General features: G+C 46.6%; 2 protein-coding genes across 2 annotated transcripts; both read left to right on the plus strand.

Moving 5' to 3' along the window:
• The first annotated feature begins 1,298 nt into the window (after positions 1–1,298).
• On the plus strand, positions 1,299–8,846 carry LOC142656934 (hyaluronidase-1-like). Its single transcript, XM_075831956.1, has 4 exons — positions 1,299–1,420; positions 4,778–5,703; positions 6,606–6,695; positions 7,549–8,846. Exons 2-4 carry the CDS (start codon positions 4,798–4,800, stop codon positions 7,933–7,935), a joined length of 1,383 nt encoding a protein of 460 aa, XP_075688071.1. The 5' UTR covers positions 1,299–1,420; positions 4,778–4,797; the 3' UTR covers positions 7,936–8,846.
• A 3,804-nt stretch (positions 8,847–12,650) lies between these two features.
• Positions 12,651–19,879, plus strand: LOC142656936 (hyaluronidase-1-like). The gene is made up of 4 exons (XM_075831958.1): positions 12,651–12,801; positions 14,670–15,571; positions 18,485–18,574; positions 19,321–19,879. The coding sequence occupies exons 2-4, from the start codon at positions 14,675–14,677 to the stop codon at positions 19,636–19,638; spliced, it is 1,305 nt and encodes a 434-aa protein (XP_075688073.1). The 5' UTR covers positions 12,651–12,801; positions 14,670–14,674; the 3' UTR covers positions 19,639–19,879.
• Positions 19,880–21,776: the final 1,897 nt, after the last annotated feature.

Genomic DNA, 21,776 nt, shown 5'->3' on the forward strand with positions numbered 1-21,776 from the left:
GATATTTACAGCTCCCATAGAGTCACATGATAACATTCTGCTGCCTGCAGCCACCAGTAGGGGGAGCTCACTACATACAGATATATAAAGCCCCCATAGAGTTACATGATACCATTCTACTGCCTGTAGTCACCCCTCGGGGAGCTCACTACCTAAAGATTTATGTAACTCTATGGGATCTGTATATGTATCTGTATGTAGTGAGCTTCCCCTAGTGGTGGCTGCAGGCAGCAGAATGTTATCATGTAACTCTATGGGAGCTGTACATATCTGTATGTAGTGAGCTCCCCCTAGAGGTGGCTGCAGGCAGTAGAATGTTATCATGTAACTCTATGGGAGCTGTATATATCTGTATGTAGTGAGCTCCCTCTAGTGGTGGCTGCAGATAGCAGAATGTTATCATGTAACTCTATGGGAGCTGTATATATCTGTATGTAGTAAGCTCCTATAGTGGTAGTTGCAGGTAAACAGAATTATATTATGTAACTGCTGTCCCGCCATTTCATGCTTATATTGGTTTCTGGGAAAGTCGGGTGACAAGTTATATGGCCGCGGTTATGTCTCCCACAAGGTCTGTTGTCCTGGAGTCTTGAATACAAAATCTGCCCAGTAGTGACCAAACCCGCCGTCATCTCACTGCAGAGCCGGGGGTCTGGGGGAGTTGGGTGGGAATCTCTACGGGAGCTGTAATGGCGGCCATGTTGGCTGATGGCTGAGGACGGCTCGGGGTTCACTGGTCATTTTGCAGGTTGTCCACGCTGCGGACTTATCTTGTGTATACGGCGCTGTTTGTATTATGACCGGGTCCGGCTGGCGGTTCGTCCCCGGAGCTCCTGGAGTTATTGATGAACTTTGTCATTTATTACTGATTCTCTTTATTATCGGCACATTTTCTCTTTTAACATCATTTCATTTGGTCGCCACTTCCCCCACCGTTTACCTGTGCACATGTCCCCTCCAGCTGCGGAGAGGAGGAGTCAGGGGTGACTGAAGTGCCTCTTGTGCCCTGGGCTCTGCTCCATCTGTCAGTGAGATTATTGCTCCGCAGCTGCTGCAGAGAAGTCGCAGGTTTGTGCCTCATATTTGCCGACTAGAGACGTGAAGGACAATCATCCTGATTACCAGTGACACATCCCCTCCTCCTGTCAGGCTTCATAACCGGTCTGTTCAGGACTCCAGGAAAGCTGGGTACAATCCGCGTGGCAGCTGGAACGAGAATGACATCAGGATGATAATTTACTGGGGAAATAATGTGATGTAATTACAGTTATGTCTCCTCTTCTCACACCTAGAGCTGCAGCAATATCCGGGGTCACTATCCCTGCAGAAGGAAAAGGATGGAGCCGTCACCGTTATTCCACCGGGAACATAATCACCTTCCACGCAGACGCCACATCCAATAGGGAGAGCCCTCAATGCGGTATGTTCACAATGGTGTTATTTATATCTCAGACATCATGAAATAAGATATCTGTTCTGTCCACTAATAGCGACTATTACCGGGTCAGTCACTCTCCACAGAGCGGCCGATATATCCCATATGCAGAGTCACAGTCAATTTGCTTTCTCTAAGGCTGGATTCACACGGTCGTATTTGGTCGGTCCAGGAAATACGGCCGCGTGTGAATCCAGCCTAAATGTGCTGACCGTGTAAGTGTCAGTTCTGGTGTTCTATTCATGAAACAGGAAATAGATTTATTTTTAGTTAAACTAAAGCTCTATACATCTGTACGTAGTGAGTTCCCCCTACTGGTGACTGCAGGCAGCAGAAAGTTATCATGTAACTCTATGGGAGCTGTATATATCTGTATGTAGTGTGCTCCCCCTAGTGGTGACTGCAGGCAGCAGAATATTATCATGTAACTCTATGGCAGCTGTATATATCTGTATGTAATGAGCGCCCCTTAGTGGTGGCTGCAGGCAGCAGAATGTTATTATGTAACTCTATGGGAGCTGTATATATCTGTATGTAGTGAGTTCCCCCTAGTGGTGACTGCAGACAGCAGAATGTTATCATGTAACTCTATGGGAGCTGTATACATCTGTACGTAGTGAGCTCCCTCTAGTGGTGACTGCAGGCAGCAGAATATTATCATGTAACTCTATGAGAGCTGTATATATCTGTATGTAGTGAGCTCCTCCTAGTGGTGACTGCAGGCAGCAGAATATTATCATGTAACTCTATGAGAGCTGTATATATCTGTATGTAGTGAGCTCCCCCTAGTGGTGACTGCAGGCAGCAGAATATTATCATGTAACTCTATGAGAGCTGTATATATCTGTATGTAGTGAGCTCCCCCTAGTGGTGACTGCAGGCAGCAGAATATTATCATGTAACTCTATGGGAGCTGTATATATCTGTATGTAGTGTGCTCCCCCTAGTGGTGACTGCAGGCAGCAGAATATTATCATGTAGCTCTATGGGAGCTCCCCCTAGTGGTGGCTGCAGGTGGCTGCAGGCAGCAGAATGTTATCATGTAACTCTATGGGAGCTGTATGAAGTGAGCTCCCCCTAGTGGTGACTGGAGGTAGCAGAATGTTATCATGTAACTCCATGGGAGATGTATGTAGTGAGGTCCCCCTAGTACTGACTGCAGGAAGCAGAATGTTATCATGTAACTCTATGGGAGCTGTATATATCTGTATGTAGTGAGCTCCCCCTAGTGGTGGCTGCAGGCAGCAGAATGCCATCATGTAACTCTATGGGAGCTGTATATATCTGTATGTAGTGAGCTCCCCTAGTGGTGACTGCAGGCAGCAGAATGTTATCATGTAACTCTACGGGAGCTGTATATATCTGTATGTAGTGAGCTCCCCCTAGTGGTGGCTGCAGACAGCAGAATGTTATCATGTAACTCTATGGGAGCTGTATATATCTGTATGTAGTGAGCTCCCCCTAGTGGTGGCTGCAGACAGCAGAATGTTATCATGTAACTCTATGGGAGCTGTATATACCTGTATGTAGTGAGCTTCCACTAGTTGTTGGCTGCTAGCAGAAAATAGTTTTAATTTAACTCTATGGTAGCTGAATATAACTGTATTTAGTGAGCTCCCCTAGTGTTGGCTGCAGGTAGCAGAATCATATCATGTAACTCTATGGGAGCTGTATATACCTGTATGTAGTTAGCTCCCCCTAGTGGTGACTGCACACAGTAGAATGTTATGATGTAACTCTATGGGAGCTGTATATATCTGTATGTAGTGAGCTCCCCCTAGTGGTGACTCCACACAGTATAATATTATCATGTAACTCTATGGGATCTGTATATATCTCCATATAATGAGCTCCCTCTAGTGGTGGCTGCAGGTAGCAGAATCTTATCATGTAACTCTATGGGAGCTGTATATATCTGCATATAGTGAGCTCCCCCTAGTGGTGACTGCAGGCAGCAGAGTGTTATCATGTAACACTATGGGAGCTGTATATAGTGAGCTTCCCCTAGTGGTGACTCCACACAGTATAATGTTATCATGTTACTCTATGGGAGCTGTATATATCTGTATGTAGTGATCTCCCCCTAGAGGTGGCTGTAGATAGCACAAACTTGTCAGGTAACTGTGCGGCGGATTTGGATTCTGTATCAGAGAAACAGATCCAACCGCTATAAAGATTTATTATGGAATTAATCAGCACAGAATCCTGGACCTCATAACAAATGGAGTTTCGCTTTGATAGTTGTATCGTAATGGGTTCTGCAACTTTCTATTATACTTTATGGCCCACATTTAATGAAAAAAAAAGTCATATAAGACAGACTGCGACCAGGTGTGTGACATAAACCAATTAATCAGTTCATTACTTACATCTCAGTGAGACACGTGTCTCTGACTATCTTTGCAAAGATGATCCCTCTTTGGTGCAAATGAGACTACTGAACACCAGCTGGGGGGGCACATAGGAGAGACCGCGGCTACTGAACACCAGCTGGGGGGCACATAGGAGAGACCACGGCTACTGAACACCAGCCGGGGGGCACATAGGAGAGACCACGGCTACTGAACACCAGCTGAGGGGGCACATAGGAGAGATCGCGGCTACTGAACACCAGCTGGGGGGCACATAGAAGAGACCGCAGTTACTGAACACCAGCTGGGGGGCACATAGTAGAGACCGCGGCTACTGAACACCAGCTGGGGGCACATAGAAGAGACCGCGGCTACTGAACACCAGCTGGGGGGCACATAGGAGAGACCGCGGCTACTGAACACCAGCTGGGGGGGCACATAGGAGAGACCGCGGCTACTAAACACCAGCTGGGGGGCACATAGGAGAGACCGCGGCTACTGAACACCAGCTGGGGGAGCACATAGGAGAGACCTCCGCCACAGAACACCAGCTGGGAGGCCACTTAGGAGAAACCGTGGCTACTGAACACCAGCTGGGCGGGCACATGGGAGAGACCGCGAGTACTGAACACCAGCTGGGGGGGCACATAGGAGAGACCGCGGCTACTGAACACCAGCTGGGGGAGCACATAGGAGAGACTGCGGCTAGATAGGGTATTGTGCCAGCAAATGATGCCTCACGTGCCGCTTCAGTGCCATAGGTTGCTGACCCCTGGTCTAGACTGATACATTGTAACAAAAATTCTGCAGTGTGTGCAGGACTAGATCAGGACAGATTTTGCATTCTCTGGAAGTCTTCCTGTTTTTGCTCTAGAGTTCATTTCAGCTTATGGATCAGAGCTGGACGATGTGACGGTTCTGTGCTCCGGGCGTGACCAGTGTTTTTGGAGGCTGCTGCCTTGTTGTTCTAAGGACTTTTCTCTCTCTTCAGGTTGGACTCATTGTGATAAGATGTCGCCCCACCACATCTTTATCTCCGCTCTTCTTCCTCTCTCCCTCTTGTATGTCTTGACTCATTCTCATCTGGAAGTCTCAAAACGTCCATTTTTCATTCTCTGGAACGCACCGACTCGTCCGTGTCTGGACACCTACGGGGTAGTGATCGACCTGGACACTTATGACATCATCATCAACCAGAACCACTCTTTCCTGGGCCCTGAGGTGGTGATCTTCTACAACACCCAGCTGGGCCTATACCCATTCTACAACCAGGACTATGAACCGGTCAATGGTGGTCTACCCCAGAACGCCAGCCTGGAGGAACATCTGGATAAAGCCCAGCAGGACCTGAAAACCATCATGATTGACGACAGCTTTGGGGGAGCGGCCGTGGTAGACTGGGAACAATGGAGACCCCTGTGGGATCGTAACTGGGAGAGAATGCTGCTCTACCAGCAGCGGTCACTACAGCTGATCAGTCAGAGGCATCCATACTGGTCATTTGGGAGGGCGAGAAAAGTGGCCAAGAGGCAATTTGAGGCAGCCGCCCAGGACTTTATGAGGGCCACTCTTCAGCTCGGCCACAAACAAAGACCCAAAGGCCCCTGGGGATTTTATGGATTCCCGGAATGTTATAACTTTGATTATAATGACAGCAGCCAGAACTACAGCGGGAGATGTCCGGAGGAGGAGGTGCAGAGGAACGATGACATGACCTGGCTCTGGAATATCAGTCGTGCCCTGTACCCGCACATCTACCTGGACAAGGAGCTGAAGGGCTCCCAATATGTGCGGCCATTTGTGAGGCACCGACTGGAAGAAGCCATCAGAGTGTCAAAGCTGCCAGAGGGCGCGGAGCTTCCTGTCCTCCTGTATGCCCGAATAGTGTACACCTATGGCATGGACTTCCTCACTCAGGTAACGATAGTGTGCAGTGTATCTAATCCTGTCCTGTGTGATACTGTCTGCTGAGCCGCTGTATCTAATCCTATCATGTGTGATACTGTCTGCTGAGCTGTGTATCTAATCCTATCATGTGTGATACTGTCTGCTGAGCTGTGTATCTAATCCTATCATGTGTGATACTGTCTGCTGAGCCGCTGTATCTAATCCTGTCATGTGTGATACTGTCTTCTGAGCCGCTGTATCTAATCCTATCATGTGTGATACTGTCTGCTGAGCCGCTGTATCTAATCCTGTCATGTGTGATACTGTCTTCTGAGCCGCTGTATCTAATCCTGTCATGTGTGATACTGTCTGCTGAGCTGTGTATCTAAGCCTGTCATGTATGATACTGTCTGCTGAGCTGTGTATCTAATCCTATCATGTGTGATATTGTTTGCTGAGCTGTGTATCTAATCCTATCATGTGTGATACTGTCTGCTGAGCTGTGTATCTAATCCTATCATGTGTGATACTGTCTGCTGAGCTGTGTATCTAATCCTATCATGTGTGATACTGTCTGCTGAGCCGCTGTATCTAATCCTGTCATGTGTGATACTGTCTTCTGAGCCGCTGTATCTAAGCCTGTCATGTATGATACTGTCTGCTGAGCTGTGTATCTAATCCTATCATGTGTGATATTGTTTGCTGAGCTGTGTATCTAATCCTATCATGTGTGATACTGTCTGCTGAGCTGTGTATCTAATCCTGTCATGTGTGATACTGTCTGCTGAGCTGTGTATCTAATCCTGTCATGTGTGAAACTGTCTGCTGAGCTGAGTCCCGGTGCTCCTTAGATCGGGGGCCCCTGTATAATCTGTCGTCTCATTTGGAGTCTTTGGACCGCAGATCGTCATTTATGTTGTGTTTTCCTGCAGGAAGATTTGATCCAGACGATCGGACAGAGTGCGGCGCTGGGGGCCGCTGGGGTGATCTTATGGGGGAACTCAGACTACAGCTCCAGCAAGGTAATCATGATTTATAGCCAAAGACCATGTAAACCTTTGAAGAAATTTTTGTTGTTATTGACACGCAGGACCCGCTGTCACTGAAGCCGTCAGTCCCGCTGATCTGACGGATTCGGCTCTGACTATAAGATACAGTTTCTATGTATCCAGGATCTGTATCGGAAAAAGCAAAAATTATTTGTTAATAAAAATAAATTACAAAGTTGAACAAAACTTGTTTTAATAAAAAAAACAAAAAAGTCTTCATAGGTTTCCGTATCCCTTAAAGGGCCGGAGTCCAGTTTGACGTGAACGCGGCTTCTTCACTGTATAATAAAAAGTGATGAGAAACAAAAGGAGGAAAGTTACTGACACTGGGTATATAAAGGTGCACGTCACTAAATCAATGGGATTCATCTTAACTTCTGTCAGGCGTAGATTTGCGCCATTTGCTACTATTCCACGCTCACGTAAATCATTTGCGAAATTTTAGCAGCGCAGCGTACACGTAAAACGCTTAATAAATGCGGGCCAAGGTCTTTGAGAAGGTTACAGAACTTTTCATTATACGGTTCTCCTTTAAGACGTTCACAGTTTCTTGAGCAGGGCCGGTCGGAGCCCCCAGACTCCGGGGAAGGGAACTTTTTCATTTTGTTTCGGGGTCTATACACACAGTGCAGTCAGATACCGGTTTATTGCCGCCATTACGGCAAAACATCTGCAAAAAGCTGGGATTTTGCAGAAAAGCGCATCTTTTTGCTGCAATTTAGCAGCAATGGCGGCAATAAACCGCTCTTTGACGGCGCCGCGTGCAGAGACCCCCATAGAGAGGTTTTCTCGTCCCTGTCATGATCCCGTGCGTTGCTGTTTGCAGAATTCCTGTCTGGCTGTGAAATCCTATATAGACGAGACGCTGGGTCGATATCTGAAGAATGTGACCACGGCGGTATCCATGTGCAGCAGCGCCCAGTGCTCCGGGAACGGCCGATGCGTCCGAAAACGCTCTGATTCCGAGGACCATCTGCACCTGGACCCCCAGATCTTCAGTATTGAGCAGAGTCCTCAGGGGAATGGTTACGTGGTTCGCAGAAAGCGTCCCGAGAAGACGCCGAGCACCATGTGGCCTCAGTTCCTGTGTCGCTGTTACAGAGGATGGCGAGGAAGCGACTGCGCACAGAATACGACCTTAAATGCCGCACTACAGTCATCCGACAATGTGACTCTGGCGACCTCCGTGAAGAACAATGATGATCAGACCTAAAAGATTGTACAAGGGAAATGTCCAAATCGACGATTTCTCATGTTAGTGATGTCCCATGATGCATCATTTCCATCTATTCATTGATAAATCTGGGCGACGTGTAGTTGTCACATGACAATGTGCACAGGACAATTGATGTCTGTGTAGAAAAAGAGTGGCCATAAGTGGGTGGAGTCTGACAACTTTTTGCTGGTGTGGGAAAACAGTTGTCATGGATATTATAGCCATGAGATGCCACAATATAGAAACCCCCAGACTGTAACAATGACAGAGGGGGGTGCGGCATAAAGACTTTATTATGTGCGCAGGGGGAGGGGCATATGGGAGACGAGTCTGTCGTCATTTTGACTATAATTTTCCTTTAAGGGGAAGTGACCGAGACTCCTGGGAATCTATAAAACCTCAGAAGTGACGCTGCAATCTGATTGGTCAATCTGATTGTTGTCAGTTATGTCCAATCTCCCACAATTCAGCACAGTTCTGTACGTGGGGGAGGGGTTTGTATAGGGAGTATTTACATGCGTTGTTTTTGTGTCGTTTTTGGTTTTTTTGCTGTGATTTTGTAATTGCTGCAGAAAAAAAAACAACAAAAAAAAAGTGAAAAGTGAAAAACAATCCTTCGTGTCTATGCCCGTGCTGCGGTGACATTGGGGGTCATTTTTGCCGCATTGCGTTAAGAACCTTTTCTCTTGTTTTCGTTAATTTTAATTTTAAGGAAATGAGGAAAAGCGGAAAAAAAGAAAAATCGACACAAAAACACAACGAGAAACCAGAAAAAAGTAAAACCAGGAGGAGGCCGCGGTCATCTGTACAATGAGAGCTGCAATCTGATTCGTTGTTGCGGATACAGCGCCGTTTTATTTTGCCGTTTTTTATTTTTTTCATTTTCTGCTCCTTGAAAAGACACAAATGTTCTGAACGAATAAATAAAACATTTTCATAAAAAACCCATAAACGGAACAAACTGAATCCGGTTATTGATACAAAGAGGCGTCCATGGGTTTATTCACACGTCGCGGTCACGTAGCGGATTTTTGTAAAACACGTGACGACCGCCGCGTGTGAATGACCCCCTATAGAAACTCTACGACGTCCTGATTGCTGCAGGTCGCCACGGCCTCTCCCCAGCCTGAAATGTCGCCTCTGTGATATTTTTACCCCGGGGCGGGAGATTTCTAGGCTGCGATGTTCTGCTTCTACTTTCCAGTCCGGTTCGGTGACATTGGCGGAACGCGCTTTTCTGGCGGCGATGACTTATCCCTGGTGGGGGGGGGGGTTTGCGGAACGCGTCACGTTCTAGAGTTGTTATAACTATAAAAGTGAGAAGATTAGAGCGTTATATTGTTAGGACCCTGCGTGGAGGGTTTATTGTTGGGGTTTCTCTATAGAAGTAACATACAGGCCCACGGGGGAGTCTGGGAAGATAGTTGTCAGCTGACAACCATTGTCCTGTCTATGGCAGCTGCAGTCCCTGTGGTGATTATCTCCCTATAATAAATAGCATGAGGCCACGGATCCCAATGCGTCTGACATAATTCTAGGATGAGGCGTAGTGATAGGCACAAGAGCTGACAATCTAGTGGGCCGGGACCCTTCCCTGTGTGAGCAGCTGCTGCTATTCGGAGATTTTACATTAATACATAAACTATGAACTGCATAGGAAGAATTTTGCTGATTTTCAGAGGCAGGCGGCCGGGCCGGTTCTTCTCGTACTGCGCTATGATCCTGACAGGTTATATATCCTCAGCAGAGCCATCGACAACATGAAGATCATACACACGGGACCGCGGTTCTGTACGATGGAGATGTAGGGGCTCCGCTGTATGGTGACCCCATATGGCACCGTAGCCTCCTCCATCAGCAAAGCTTCACTACACCTGTGTAATAAGGCATGTGACTATGAAAGCAGCGGGAGATCTATAGGTGGCATATTACAGCGGGGCCATAACACGACCGTGCGTCACAATCAGGGTATGTTCACACGGCCTATTTACGGACGTAATTCTGGCGTTTTTGCCCCGAATTACGTCTGAAAATAGCGCCTCAATAGCGCTGACAAACATCTGCCCATTGAAAGCAATGGGCAGACGTTTGTCTGTTCACATGAGGCGTAATTTAGACGCCCGCGTCAAAGAAGTGACCTGTCACTTCTTTGGCCGTAATTGGAGCCGTTATTCATTGACTCCAATGAATAGCAGCACTAATTACGGCCGTAGTGGACGCGGCGTTCAAGCGCCTGCACATGCCGTTACGGCTGAAATTACGAGGATGTTTTCAGGCTGAAACATCCCCATAATTTCAGCCGTAACGGACGCCCTCGTGTGAACATACCCTCAAAAGCGAGACAAGAGGAAGAAGACGTGACTGATGGAGACGAGAACACGGGGCGCTCTGGCTGCACTTAAAGGGACGTTACACGCAGCTTCCTGATAACCCTGGAGTTGGGGCATTTTCCATATGACGTGTCTGACGGGCGCTAATGTTCCGTATAAATGGCCCCGCTGATTTATAAAAGAGGATTTGTCGCCGGCTGCTGGTAAAATTTAAAAGAAACATCCCCCAGAAATAATACACAAACAAATAGATTTGCAAAAATAAAAACCCGAAAAAAACTGTCCATATTATCAACGGCCACACATAACCCCTATGAGTATAAATTATAATCCCCATTATTTGTATAAATCAAAAGTCATTGTGTACATACATTACTAATCCTGTCTTAGATACATGTATTATACTCCAGAACTGCACTCACTATTCTGCTGGTGGAGTCACTGTGTACATACATTACTTATCCTGTACTGATCCTGAGTTATATCCTGTATTATACTCCAGAGCTGCACTCTCTATTCTGCTGGTGGAGTCACTGTGTACATACATTACTTATCCTGTACTGATCCTGAGTTACATCCTATATTATACTCCAGAGCTGCACTCACTATTCTGCTGGTGGAGTCACTGTGTACATACATTACATTACTTATCCTGTTCTGATCCTGAGTTATATCCTGTATTATACTCCAGAGCTGCACTCACTATTCTGCTGGTGGAGATACTGTGTACATACATTACTTATCCTGTACTGATCCTGAGTTATATCCTGTATTATACTCCAGAGCTGCACTCACTATTCTGCTGGTGGGGTCACTGTGTACATACATTACATTACTCATCCTGTATTGATCCAGTTACATCCTGTATTATACTCCAGAGCTGCACTCACTATTCTGCTGGTGTAGTCACTGTGTACATACATACATTACATTACTTATCCTGTACTGATCCTGAGTTATATCCTGTATTATACTCCAGAGCTACACTCACTATTCTGCTGGTGGAGTCACTGTGTACATACATTACATTACTTATCCTGCACTGATCCTGAGTTATATCCTGTATTATACTCCAGAGCTGCACTCACTATTCTGCTGGTGGGGTCACTGTGTACATACATTACATTACTCATCCTGTATTGATCCAGTTACATCCTGTATTATACTCCAGAGCTGCACTCACTATTCTGCTGGTGTAGTCACTGTGTACATACATACATTACATTACTTATCCTGTACTGATCCTGAGTTATATCCTGTATTATACTCCAGAGCTGCACTCACTATTCTGCTGGTGGAGTCACTGTGTACATACATTACATTACTTATCCTGCACTGATCCTGAGTTATATCCTGTATTATACTCCAGAGCTGCACTCACTATTCTGCTGGTGGAGTCACTGTGTACATACATTACTTATCCTGTACTGATCCTGAGATATATCCTGTATTATACTCCAGAGCTGCACTCACTATTCTGCTGGCGGAGTCACTGTGTACATACATTACATTACTTATCCTGTACTGATCCTGAGTTACATCCTGTATTATACTCCAGAGCTGCACTCACTATTCTGCTGGTGGAGTCACTGTGTACATACATTACATTATTTATCCTGTACTGATCGTGAGTTAAATCCTGTATTATACTCCAGAGCTGCACTCACTACTCTGCTGGTGGAGTCACTGTGTACATACATTACTTATCCTGTACTGATCCTGAGTTACATCCTGTATTATACTCCAGAGCTGCACTCACTATTCTGCTGGTGGAGTCACTGTGTACATACATTACATTACTTATCCTGTACTGATCTTGAGTTATATCCTGGTTTATACTCCAGAGCTGCACTCACTATTCTGCTGGTGGAGTCATTGTGTACATACTTGACATTACTTCTCTTGTCTGTTGTCCTATCATGCAGAGTGGGGGGAGCAGAGGTACTTTCTACTTTTAAGTGACTCTGTTCACACTTGTGTTGCTATTTCCATTTTTTTTATTCAAAGGAAGAGAAATAGTAAAAAAAATATCAAAATCACTGGATCTGTCACTTGATGGACTTCAAAGGTGCCTGACAAAATGTATTGACTTTAATGGGTTTCTGTCATTTTGCTGGACATAATTGCGCTGCCTGCTGAGCTATTTTGTATGGCAAATGTGTCGAAATCTGCAACGGAGGTTTCTATTACAGATGTGAACAGAGCCTAATGTATTGGGCAGCATATTTCTATATGCAATATATGTATTGTAGCTAGGGAGGTGGAAATGATACATTGTGGGTGGAGATGATACACTGGAGGTGTCAGGAGTCTCGGTTGGATGAATAGTTGGAGTTTAGAGGGAGGAGGGGTCATGATTGAACTGAAAGAGGAAGAGGAAGCAGAGTAGGGAGAACACCACAGAGGAAGTGTGACTACACCAGTGTTTTCCTCTGAGGCATATAATGGGTGCTCTTCAAATGGCATGAGGTTACCCCACCACACCAGGCGCCAGCAACCAATATCTAGAAGGGCACAGACTGCAGCATTAGGGGTAAGGAGTAAACTTGGAGCTGGGTACAGATCAGAACTAGAAAGCAACAAATACAGGAGAACAGTCAGATTATCTTGCTGTAATAGATTGCACGAGTATAATATATTCATAGCCCAAAAGTCAACAATGACCAACAGTTTGGAGATTTACAGATTAGTTATCTACATACATTACACTCCAGAGCTGCACTCACTATTCTGCTGGTAGAGTCACTGTGTACATACATTACATTACTTATCCTGTACTGATCATGAGTTATATCCTGTATTATACTCCAGAGCTGCACTCACTATTCTGCTGGTGGGGTCACTGTGTACATACATTACATTACTTATCCTGTACTGATCCTGAGTTATATCCTGTATTATACTCCAGAGCTGCACTCACTATTCTGCTGGTGGAGTCACTGTGTACATACATTACATTACTTATCCTGTACTGATCATGAGTTATATCCTGTATTATACTCCAGAGCTGCACTCACTATTCTGCTGGTGGGGTCACTGTGTACATACATTACATTACTTATCCTGTACTGATCCTGAGTTATATCCTGTATTATACTCCAGAGCTGCACTCACTATTCTGCTGGTGGAGTCACTGTGTACATACATTACATTACTTATCCTGTACTGATCCTGAGTTACATCCTGTATTATACTCTAGAGCTGCACTCACTATTCTGCTGGTGGAGTCACTGTGTACATACATTACATTACTTATCCTGTACTGATCCTGAGTTACATCCTGTATTATACTCTAGAGCTGCACTCACTATTCTGCTGGTGGAGTCACTGTGTACATACATTACATTACTTATCCTGTACTGATCCTGAGTTACATCCAGTATTATAGTCCAGAGCTGCACTCACTATTCTGCTGGTGGAGTCACTGTGTACATACATTACATTACTTATCCTGTACTGATCCTGAGTTACATCCTGTATTATACTCCAGAGCTGCACTCACTATTCTGCTGGTGGAGTCACTGTGTACATACATTACATTACTTATCCTGTACTGATCCTGAGTTACATCCTGTATTATACTCCAGAGCTGCACTCACTATTCTGCTGGTGGAGTCACTGTGTACATACATTACATTACTTATCCTGTACTGATCCTGAGTTATATCCTGTATTATACTCCAGAGCTGCACTCACTATTCTGCTGGTGGAGTCACTGTGTACATACATTACATTACTTATCCTGTACTGATCCTGAGTTATATCCTGTATTATACTCCAGAGCTGTACTTGCTATTCTGCTGGTGGAGTCACTGTGTACATATATTACATTACTTATCCTGTACTGATCCTGAGTTATATCCTGTATTATACTCCAGAGCTGCACTCACTATTCTGCTGGTGGAGTCACTGTGTACATACATTACTTATCCTGTACTGATCCTGATTTACATCCTGTATTATACTCCAGAGCTGCACTCACTATTCTGCTGGTGGAGTCACTGTGTACATACATTACTTATCCTGTACTGATCCTGAGTTACATCCTATATTATACTGCAGAGCTGCACCCACTATTTTGCGAATCCCTACATAAGATGACTGTACAGACCCTGGTGTAATGATGACACTTCGGAGAATGAAAATCAACAGACCAAGCCCTGTGTAGATACTGAACAAGCAGGGTTTGTGGGACATTTCAATCCTGAAGCTAAAGAATAGTGAGCGCTGCTCTGGACTATATTGCAGGCTGTAATTTTAGATCAGTCCACTTTATACCTGGAACAGCAGAGGTCGCAGCCACCACTATATCATACATGTAATATGAGCTGACCTGCTGATAAATGTATTTTCCATTTTTCTTAATTCCTCATCATCTGGAACATTCTCTCTTCTGTTTAGACTCCATGATGAGCGGCGCCCTGCTCCTGGTAACGCTGCTCACTCTTCTGGGTTTTACTCTTGGCCGTCCAGCATCTCTCCTGCCCAGGCGGCCGTTCATCACAGTGTGGAACGCCCCCAGCAGCCGGTGTTGGGACAAGTATGGAGTGGCCCTGGATCTGGATCCCTTTGACATTGTTGTTAATGAGAACCAGTCATTTGTGGGCAGCGACATGGTGATCTTCTATAGCTCTCAACTAGGCCTCTACCCGTACTATGACAGTGATGGCAACCCCGTCAGTGGTGGCACACCCCAAAATGCCAGCCTCCAAAGGCATCTTAAGCAAATGTTTGAGGACCTGAATGCCACAATTGTGTCACCAGACTTCAAGGGGGTGGTGGTTGTGGACTGGGAGAACTGGAGGCCTCTATGGGATCGGAACTGGGATAAGAAGTCAATCTACAGGCAGCGTTCCCAGGATCTGGTAAGGCAGAGGCATCCGGGGTGGTCGGACAAGGAGGTGCTGAGAGCGGCCAAGAAGGAGTTCGAGGAAGCGGCTGAGGTGTTCATGGGAGGCACCTTGGATTTGGGGCGTAAATTCAGAGCCGGGGGATTGTGGGGATTTTACGGTTTTCCTTCCTGCTACAATTATGGCTACAAAAACTCAAGTCAGAATTACACAGGAGAATGTCCTCAGGTGGATGTGGAGAGGAACGACCAGCTGCAGTGGATGTGGAGGTCCAGCCGTGCTCTGTACCCCGACATCTACCTGGAGGAGCTGCTGAGGAACTCACAATATGTGGGCCGCTATGTGAGGCACAGGTTAGGAGAAGCCTTCAGAGTGTCCACGGCGGGGCCAGACATCCCGGTTCTGCCCTACGCCCGAATAGTCTACACCTACAGCATGGACTTCCTGGATCAGGTAAGACAATGCCGCAATCCCTCCTCCCGCAGATTCTCCTTCCATGGTTTCTATACAGTTTCTCTCCATAGCTGCTGAGTGCCGGGCTCCTCCTGGTCTGAGCCAATGAGATGTATCCGCAACTCTTCAGCCCCTCCCCTGACAGAATGCCTCCTCACCGACACAGAGGAGCTGCAGCTGCATCCCCTCTCCCCCTCCGCCACGTCTATATTACAGACTTATTGGTAACTCAGGAGGTTTGTGAACATTTCCAGAGATCCTGCAGGCAGGGAGATTATATATATATATATTCACATATGCACAAAAGCATTTCCCTATAAAATGAAAACGTTCCCGACGTTCCCCCCCCCCCCCCCCCCCCGTCCCCGGAGTTGTGCTCTTGTGTAAAGTCCTTTCATTTTCTGTTCAGTTTAGTTATTTCGGGATTATTTTGCTCTCCTGCCTGGGTCACAGATGCCGGATAACAACCACTAGTGGTGGCCATTACAGTTCCCATAGGGGGGTGTTATTTTTCACTGTATATTTATAAATTATCGTGCACCCACAATTTGTTACAATTCACTGATAGTGACGAAGCGTAAAATTATTTTTATTAAATATCTCGTTAAGAACAGGGATACAATCCCCCGTCATAACCCAACGATATGAGTTGATCGGCTGATCCGATTGTGAACCCTATGGATGAACGCGCTTATCGTGATATGGGAGGTAACGTGCGCTTCACAATGTTGCGGCAGCAGACCAAACCCTGACTCTAGGTGGACACTGACAGAGGGCACTGACTCTAGATGGACAGACCGGCGTTCTCCCGAGAGTCCGAGGTGATGGGCTGCATGATCTACGTACGCCGTCAGCTGCGCTCACTCCCCCACTGTCCTGACCCCACGCGTTTCTATATCCCGTATCATCAGGGGGTCTATTTAAGATTCGATGGTGCTGACCATTGTGCCAGCGATAATTCCTATCAGTTATTACTTGTGCAACCTGGGGTGTTGGCACTTGATATCAGCGACATGCCAAAGCTGGGAATGAGAGTTTATATAAACAACACTCCTCCCCTCTCGTTCCAACCATGCCGCCCGCCAGCCAATCCAGGACTTCGACGTCACCTGTGACGAACGGCCATTCAGAGCGAGGCGGAACTTGTGATCCGGCCAGCCAATCACCGCCGCAGCAACCACCAGGGGATGCCCGCGTTCAGAAAGCTGCAGGGATCGCCTCCCGCTGCTGGTGGAAAATATGGTCCTCAAATACAAAAAAGTTATGTTCCAAAACAAAACGTAATAGACACAGGACTAAATCATTGTGGGCCATAAATTGAGTGCCTCTGGATCTTAAAAAACAGCTCACTGCCTGACAACCCGAGCCACGAGGGATGGAGGAATATAATGCCTCTACATGGCCAACATGGTCCCAGAATAATCCCATCAATGCGTTTGAGCAAGCTGTCGTGTCCTGGACATGGGATGACAAGCCCAGAATAAATGGACGCAGAACTAGATCAACATAAGTGCTGATGTTCAGAGTCAAGTCATTAATGCCTGACACAATCGGTCTTGGTCTGTTGATCGAGATCAACAAATAAATCAACATTGGTAAAATCACCCATGGGTGGCAATTTTTTACTTTTAGGCCAGTGAACGGGCCTGCCCTGGAACCTTAGTAGACTCTTCCCAAAGTTCCCCTAAAGTAGGAAGTCCTTCCATTGCAGTCTCCTCTAGACCCAGTTCTTGATGTTTAAAAAACTTGATCCACTTAAGTTTTCTGGCAAACAAATGGAGATGGTTCACCCACGTGGAGGAATCAAACCCAACAGTTGGAACAAATGACGAGCCTTCTCCAGCAGGGTCATTTCTGCCGTACAGTACAATGATTTGTAATTTCCCTTCTTTACTCAATCCTTTTGTCCCTCAACATGTACCGAGCGCAACTAATAACTGATAGGAATTATCTCTGCCACAATGGTCAGCGCCATCGAATCTTAAATAGACCCCTAATGATACGGGATATAGAAACGCGTGGGGTCAGGACAGTGAGTGCAGCTGACGGCATACGTAGATCATGCAGCCCATCACCTCGGACTCTCAGGGAACGCCGGTCTGTCCATCTAGAGTCAGTGCCCTCTGAAGAGTCGGTGCCCCCTGTCAGTGTCCGTCTAGAGTCGGTGCCCCCTGTCAGTGTCCGTCTAGAGTCGGTGCCCCCTGTCAGTGTCCGTCTAGAGTCGGCGCCCCCTGTCAGTGTCCGTCTAGAGTCGGCGCCCCCTGTCAGTGTCCGTCTAGAGTCGGCGCCCCCTGTCAGTGTCCATCTAGAGTCGGTGCCCCCTGTCAGTGTCCATCTAGAGTCGGTGCCCCCTGTCAGTGTCCATCTAGAGTCAGGGTTTGGTCTGCTGTAGCCACATTGTGAAGCGCACGTTACCTCCCATATCACGATAAGCGCGTTCATCCATAGGGTTCACAATCGGATCAGACGATCAACTCATATAGTTGGGTTATGACAGGGGGGACTGTATCCCCGTTTTTAACGAGATATTTAATAAAAAATGTTTACTCTTATCCATAGGGGGTGTTACCCAGCTTTCCACACACCCAGAATGGCATATCAGTATGTACAGTTACCCCTTCCTGGTCCCTCTTTTCTACTGTGCCAGTCTCCACTGTAGTTCTGTCATTCAATTCATGAACCAGGAAGATCAGGTGAACAGAGCTCATACAGGAAGTGCTGCAGAGCATGGCATTATGGGAGGCCACGGACAGATGGAGCCACAATATGAAGTAGGGAATGATAGGTGATATTCAGAGTTGCCTGCAGTATATACAGATTGTTCCTGTATCCGTCACGCTGATACATTGTATCCTCCATCTATCACTTTTCTCTTTATAACCTCGAGGTCTTAGTGATGATGTTTTCCTGCAGGAAGATTTGATCCAGACGATGGGACAGAGTGCAGCGCTGGGGGCCGCTGGGGTCATCTTATGGGGGAACTCAGATTACAGCTCCACCAAGGTAATTGTTCCAGCATGGTAGCGTTTTATGGACACGTCACTGATGATGTAACATTATCCAGAATATGACGCTCATGAGTGATGAGAATACATAATGGATGACCAACTAATTATAGGAGCAGTTGGGGCAAGAAACCATCATGGGCCTCACTATAACAGCAGCAGTTGCCATGGGGCCCGATCTGATGCAGGAACGTCGCTCCATATTACACAACTATCCGCCTCATGACTGCTGCACCAGTAAAGTAGTCATGCTGCTGCACCAGTAAAGTAGTCATGCTGCTGCACCAGTAAAGGTAGTCATGCTGCTGCACCAGTAAAAGTAGTCATGCTGCTGCACCAGTAAAAGTAGTCATGCTGCTGCACCAGTAAAGGTAGTCATGCTGCTGCACCAGTAAAAGTAGTCATGCTGCTGCACCAGTAAAAGTAGTCATGCTGCTGCACCAGTAAAGGTAGTCATGCTGCTGCACCAGTAAAGGTAGTCATGCTGCTGCACCAGTAAAGGTAGTCATGCTGCTGCACCAGTAAAGTAGTCATGCTGCTGCTAACATTACGGTCAATATGGGGGAGGGCCATTCCTGACTTTCTGCTGTGGGGCCCTATGATTTCTAGTTAAGCCCCTGGGCCCCATCAGAGTCACTTGTATTTGGTGCGTTAGGATGAGGGTTGTCCCCTCCGCCTGTAGTAGATCATATAAAGCGTTCGGTCGTGGTGATTGTCAGCTCTTGTGCCCCTCTTCTGTTACAGGAAGCCTGCCTCGCTGTAAAGTCCTATCTAGACGATACACTGGGGATGTACGTGGTCAATGTGAGCAGCGGCGCCTCGCTGTGCAGCCAGGCCGTATGTACCGGCAATGGACGATGTGTGCGAAGAGACCCCTCTTCTGAGGCCCAGCTCCACCTGCACCCGAGCAGCTTCAGCATCACAAGAAACCCCCACGGTAGAGGCTTCCTGCTCTCCGGTCAGGCCACCAAGATGGACATTCTACATTTGGCCGCCCATTTCCAGTGTCGCTGCTATCCTGGCTGGCAGGGGACAGACTGCTCACAGAGGACGGTGCCCTGACCATGGAGCCGCACACTGCACAACACGCCGGGGGCCACGTACTAACCTGCAGCGGAGACATGCGGGACCATGTTTTATGTTACAGAATGTAAGAAAGGATCTGATTGGCTGATTTATTGCAACAGAAAATGGTGAAAAATTAGGATCTGCCCGATCATCGCAAAGTGACGAGTATACAGAAAGCTGCGATATATTCACAGGAGACACATTTATATTGCAGATAAACACTACTATAAAAAGATACTTGTATTCCGTGGTGTTCCTTCCATAGAGGCAGAACCTGAAACGGATTCCTGTGAAACGTTATGTTTACCTGCACCACCACTAGGGGGCGCTCCCTGAATAAAGAAATATTCAGCTCCCATAGAGTCACATGATAACATTCTGCTGCCTGCAGCCACCACTAGGGGGAGCTCACTACATACAGATATACACAGCTCCCATAGAGTTACATGATAACATTCTGCTGTGTACAGTCACCACTAGAGGGAGCTCACTACATACAGATATTTACAGCTCCCATAGAGTTACATCATAACATTCTGCTGCCTGCAGTCACCACTAGAGGGAGCTCACTACATACAGATATATACAGCTCCCATAGAGTTACATGATAATATTCTGCTGCCTGCAGCCACAACTAGAGGGAGCTCACTACATACAGATATATACAGCTCCCATAGAGTTACATGATAACATTCTGCTGCCTGCATCCACCACTAGGGGGAGCTCACTACATACAGATATACACAGCTCCCATAGAGTTACATGATAACATTCTCCTGCCTGCAGCCACCACTAGGGGAGCTCACTACATACAGATATATACAGCTCCCATAGAGTTACATGATAATATTCTGCTGCCTGCAGCCACCACTAGGGGGAGCTCACTACATACAGATATATACAGCTCCTATAGAGTTACATGATAACATTCTGCTGCCTGCAGCCACCACTAGGGGAGCTCACTACATACAGATATATGCAGCTCCTATAGAGTTACATGATAACATTCTGCTGCCTGCAGCCACCACTAGGGGAGCTCACTACATACAGATATATACAGCTCCCATAGAGTTACATGATAATATTCTGCTGCCTGCAGCCACCACTAGGGGGAGCTCACTACATACAGATATATACAGCTCCCATAGAGTTACATGATAACATTCTACTGCCTTCAGCCACCACTAGAGGGAGCTCACTACATACAGATATTTACAGCTCCCATAGAGTTACATCATAACATTCTGCTGCCGGCAGTCACCACTAGAGGGAGCTCACTACATACAGATATATACAGCTCCCATAGAGTTACATGATAATATTCTGCTGACTGCAGCCACAACTAGAGGGAGCTCACTACATACAGATATATACAGCTCCCATAGAGTTACATGATAACATTCTGCTGCCTGCATCCACCACTAGGGGGAGCTCACTACATACAGATATACACAGCTCCCATAGAGTTACATGATAACATTCTGCTGCCTGCAGCCACCACTAGGGGAGCTCACTACATACAGATATATACAGCTCCCATAGAGTTACATGATAATATTCTGCTGTCTGCAGCCACCACTAGGGGGAGCTCACTACATACAGATATATACAGCTCCTATAGAGTTACATTATAACATTCTGCTGCCTGCAGCCACCACTAGGGGAGCTCACTACATACAGATATATACAGCTCCCATAGAGTTACATGATAGCATTCTGCTGCCTGCAGCCACCACTAGGGGGAGCTCACTAAATACAGATATATACAGCTCCCATAGAGTTACATGATAACATTCTGCTCCCTGCAGCCACCACTAGAGGGAGCTCACTACATACAGATATATACAGCTCCCATAGAGTTACATGATAATATTCAGCTGCCTGCAGCCACCACTAGGGGGAGCTCACTACATACAGATATATACACCTCCTATAGAGTTACATAACATTCTACTGCCTGCAGCCACCTCTAGGGGGAGCTCACTACATACAGATATATACAGCTCCTATAGAGTTACATGATAACATTCTGCTGCCACTAGGGGGAGCTCACTACATATAGATATATACAGCTCCCATAGAGTTACATGATAACATTCTGCTGCCACTAGGGGGAGCTCACTACATATAGA

Source organism: Rhinoderma darwinii, chromosome 7, assembly GCF_050947455.1.
Source record: "Rhinoderma darwinii isolate aRhiDar2 chromosome 7, aRhiDar2.hap1, whole genome shotgun sequence".
Lineage (NCBI taxonomy): Eukaryota > Metazoa > Chordata > Amphibia > Anura > Rhinodermatidae > Rhinoderma > Rhinoderma darwinii.